We start from the raw sequence: 4856 nt of genomic DNA, 5'->3' as shown, positions 1-4856 counted from the left end.
TCTTTAAGGGATTTTTGTGTTTCCTCTATATGGGATTCTACCTCTTTAACTGTGTTCTCCTGTATTTCTTTAAGAGAGTTATTTATGTCCTTCTTAAAGTCCTCTGTCATCATCATCATGAGATGTGATTTTAGCTAAGAGTCTTGCATTTCTTGTGTGTTGAGGTATCTAGAGCTCACTGTGGTGGTAGCACTGGGTTCTGATGATGCCAAATATCCTTGGTTTCTGTTGTTTATGTTCTTGCTTTTGTTTCTCGATATATGGGTATCTCTGGTGTACTGGCTAGTTTTGTGTCAACTTGACACAGCTTGAGTTATCACAGGGACAAGAGCTTCAATTGGGGAAAATGCCTCCACGAGATCCAGCTGTAAGACATTTTCTCAATTAGTGATAAGGGGGGAGGTCCTCTTGTGGGTGGTGCCATCTCTGGGCTGGTAGTCTTGGGTTCTATAAGAGAGCAGGCTGAGCAAGTCAGTGGAAGCAAGCCAGTAAAGAACATTCCTCCATGGCTTCTGCATCAGTTCCTGCTTTCTGACCTGCTTGAGTTCAGAAAGTCCTGCATCCTTTGGTGATCAACAGCAGTGTGGAAATGTAAGCCGAATAAACCCTTTCCTCCCCAACTTGCTTCTTGATCATGATGTTGTGCAGGAATAGAAACCCAGACTAAGACATCTGTTGATAGCTGGTTTTGCTGTGTCTGACTGTGGCTTGTCACTCCTCTGCTCACATTTGTGCCAGCACTCCTGGGAGACCAGATCTCCCCTGGCAGTATTTGGGTATAGGGCTGTGGCATAGGATCAGTTCCAGACATTGTGGCTGTATCCCATTTTTTAATAAGGTTATTTCATTCTCTGGAGTCTAACTTCTTGAGTTCTTTGTATATATTGGATATTAGCCCTCTCTCTGATGTAGGGTTAGTAAAGATCTTTTCCCAATCTCTTGGTTGCCATTTTGTCCTATCGACAGTGTTGTTTGCCTTATAGAAGCTAACACACACACACACACACACACACACACACACACACACACACACACACACACAGCTTCATTCATACACATTTCACTTTGGTTTTGGCCTTGGTTTAAAAATAGCATCTATGTATTTCAGACTAGCTTGGAATTCATTCCCTAGCCCAGGATGTCTTCCAAGTTTTTATGGTAAATCTCCTCTCAACCCCTTGAGTCTTGGTATTAAATTAAGCCATAGTGGTCCCCATCTTCTGTCCTTTGTATCTGCATCTGACTCTTTCAGCTGCTTGTTAGGCCTCTCAGAGGACAGCTGTGCTAGACTCCTGTCTGTAAGCACACCACAGCATCAGTAACAGTGTCAGACCCCGGGGACCTCCCCCCTTGAGCTGGATCCCGATTTGGGCCTGTCACTGGACCTCTTTTCTTTCAAGCTTTTCTCCATTTTTTTTTTTTTCCTGCAGTTCCTTTAGACAGGAACAATTCTGTGTCAGAGCTTTCCACTGTAGGATGACAACACCATCCTTCCACTTGATGTCCCGTCCCTATATTCTATAAGTTCCCCCTCCCCACTATAGAGCACTTGATCCAAAGCGCTTCAGCCCTTGGAGTCCCGAGAGACTCTCACCTCCCAGGTTTCTGGTACATTCTAGAGGGTTCCCCACCTCCTACCTCTTGAGGTTGCCTGTTTCCATTCTTTCTGTTGGCCCTCAGGGCTTCAGTCCTGCCCCCCCCAGCACCCCTCCAATACCTGATCATGTTCCCCATTTCCCCTCCCTGTCCCCTCTCCCACTCAACTCCTCTTCTCTTCCTTTACCCTCACCCTTCACCCCATGATTGCTTTCTTCTCCCTCCCAAGTGGTATTGAAGCATCTGAAGGAAAAAGCCTGTTAAAGGTTAGCAAAGAGCAATAATATCTGCCAAGATGCCCACAGTTAGCAAGAGTTACTTGACAGCAGCCTTCTGTGATACACTTAATGAAGCTGAAATTCTGAATGCTTACAGATTCCATAGTAATAAAAGGCTGAAGACTCTGGAACCAGCCAATCACACTTTTTACAATGGATTTTCAGGACTCAGACTGCAGATGCCGTCTGATAGGGCATCGGCAACGTTCGTATTGCAGGTAATACTGTTTTTCTTTAGAACTTGTTATATGAAATCATTTCTTCAATGCCAACTTTATCAGTCCACCATTGGTCTGGTAATGGTAGGTATCCCATCCTTAAGAATTTGTACAATGTGTGTCATTCTATAACTCTTTAAAATAAATGCTGACTAAATTATTCTAAAATATTCCAATTTTAACTTTGGAAGATCAATCAAATTGACAAACTAATAAATGATGTATCAATTTCTCCTGTCTGTCAAAATTGAGACAGGATGGGAAGCATTAACATTTGAAAGTAATTAAGTTACTTTAATCATTAGTTTCTACCTTTCCTCTCTTACAGTATTTTTGTGTACTTTTAGCTAAAGCCAACAGTGGAAACTAACAAATTATTTAATCAATTCTTGAAATGTTTATGTGGGATACAAAAAACATTTGATACTATTTGTGAATGGGGGTAATTCCTATCCCACCTGTTGCATAATAGTTATTTAGAACCATATATTTATCTGGGCATAGAAGTGCATGCTTTTGTTCCCAGCATGTAAGAGGCAAAGGCAGGCAAATGTTGAGTTCAAGGACTACCTGGTCTATAAGTTCTAGGACAGAGAAACCTTGTCTCAAAAAAAAAAAAAAAAAATCAAAAACAAAAACAAAACAAACAAAAACAAAAACAAAAACAAACAGAACAACAATGCCCCTCCTCCTCTAAACCTTATTTTTTTTTATTTATGTAACAGATAAAATCACCAATTCCAATATGAAAAATTATTTACTATTCATGCTTTACAAATGATAAAAATTCGTATGTTGAAAAATTATTTTGTCTGCTCTGTGGTAGTATTTCTTAAGATATGTATGAGGAGCATATCTACATGGCAATCTGTTGCATCTTTGAAATAATTTTATTTTAATTTTCTATATATTCACCTACCTGTAGGAGGGTTAATTTTGATATAAGAATATATTTTTAACAGTGTTCATTTGCAAATAAGGATATCAGAGGTATTGGTTTAGGATTGTCCAAAGAGCCAGTATTATAGGAGCTGATGTTACCAGGGGCTTTAAAGTTTATAAACATTTAAAAATAATTTGTCAAGCCTTGGGATGTGGTGAAATTGGTACAAGGCACATCTAACATGGAAAAAGACTTGGGTTCAGTTCCCAAAATCATATAAACTGTGTGTGGTGTCTCATTCCTTGAGAGTTCTAGGTTGTCCTTGCTGGTTTGCCAAAGTTTCCAAAGAAGAGCTATTTTGCAGAGCCATCAACAGTGACAAACAAGAAAAATACATTAGGAGCTTCCAGAAACTTACTGGAAGCAAGGTGCCTTTTCCAAGGTCATTAGGTACTGCTCAGGATACAGAGAAGGGCAGGACATAGCCTAGAGATGTCATTGCTTTCAATGACCACTCAGGAATTTAGTTTTGGTTGCAAAATCATTTCTGGCCTGGGCTGAAAAGTCAGTTATAATTTGTTAGAATGTTTCTTTTGAGTGAGAGAGATACAGAAATTCTATTTGCAAGACCTACTATTTTGAGAACATTCTAAACCCCTTTAAAGGGAAATGCTTTTCAACTTTAACAGAGAGACAGGGACAAGGTTAGGAGTGAGGTTTTGAATTTACTGCAGTAAATAATGCAAGGCCCTTGGAAAGATGAATTTTGTTCATTAGCAGCTGTAATATTCCATTGAGGTTTGTTTCTTAAAAATCTGCTATAGAAGCACAGAAATGTGGAGTTTTGTCCAATGCATGGGAGTTGGGGTAGGGATGGGAGTAGGATTGGGGTGGTGTGGGGATGGGATGAGGCCTGGGATAAATTCTTAATCACTGGAGTTTGATGTTAATATAACTTGAGGCAACAGGTTGTTACTGAAGCAATCGAGAACACACTATCCCCTAATGTGAGCAGGTATCTATTGCAACAGAGAATGTGGAAGCTGAGTAAGGCACTCTTCTGTGAGCTTTGCAGTGAAAACACCATTCTTGAGATGCAGTTGACAAAAGGCCCTGGTTTCTCTTCAGGAAATAATCAGAGCTCTTGGTAGCAGCTCCGCCTGCTGCCCTGCCTTCCACTAAAGGCAGACTCAACAGGAAGCGCCTGCTCCCCTGGGGCTTCCAACGCCTCTCTAGAGTTTCCCTTGTCTCTGGATTGTTGCAAAATTCCTCTTCTCATCTTAGCTATCCATTTGCAGCCCCCAGGCCTGCAGTTGCAGTCAGAGGCACTCCCTGACCCAAAAAGGCATGGCAAGGCCTAGGCGTCTCATTGGCCTGGGGATGTGCATTACTGTGGTGCTGGCCTCCTTCATCGCGGGCTTTACTGTGGGTAAGTGTGAAAGCAGGGACGATGAGACCTCATCGCAGGGAGAAGCCCAGGGTGGAGGGTTGGGATGTGTTCCGAGTAGAGAGCGAATACAATGAAGTTCGGTGGGAATTCAACTTTATTAAGGATCTTTTGAGTGTAGATTACTGCTGTGGCCTGCTGAGATTACTCGAGATGTCATTATCTATGGGGTTGGAAAAAATATAACAATTTCCAAGTAATTATGGATTGAAACCGTTGTTTTAATGAATGTTTTTGGAGTGCTCCTTCTGTGTCAGGGCCTGTTTCTGAACTAGATCCTAAGGGAGAGCTGGAAATGTGGTGCTTTGCGTATTCATAGCACAAGAGAAAGAACCGTTCTTAAGTAAACCTATTATACTGTGTATGAGGAATTTTAAAAGTTTTCTGCAATTAGTATGTTTGTTGTTGTTGTTTTGTTTTGTTCCCCCCCCCCC

The 4856-nt window shown here is 41.2% G+C and overlaps 1 protein-coding gene across 1 annotated transcript in view; it reads left to right on the top strand.

Annotated features, from left to right (window-relative positions):
• The first annotated feature begins 562 nt into the window (after window positions 1–562).
• The window catches only part of Naalad2 (N-acetylated alpha-linked acidic dipeptidase 2), an 86964-nt gene continuing 82670 nt past the window's right edge, over window positions 563–4856 (top strand). The window contains exons 1-3 of the mRNA XM_021206700.2: window positions 563–591; window positions 1972–2092; window positions 4274–4404. Of these exons, the coding sequence (XP_021062359.1) occupies window positions 2028–2092; window positions 4274–4404 (196 nt within the window). The 5' untranslated portion in view covers window positions 563–591; window positions 1972–2027. The remainder of the gene's footprint in view (window positions 592–1971; window positions 2093–4273; window positions 4405–4856) is intronic.

Source organism: Mus pahari, chromosome 10 (assembly GCF_900095145.1).
Source record: "Mus pahari chromosome 10, PAHARI_EIJ_v1.1, whole genome shotgun sequence".
NCBI classification, from domain to species: domain Eukaryota; kingdom Metazoa; phylum Chordata; class Mammalia; order Rodentia; family Muridae; genus Mus; species Mus pahari.
This window is presented reverse-complemented; position numbering and strand designations above follow the sequence as displayed.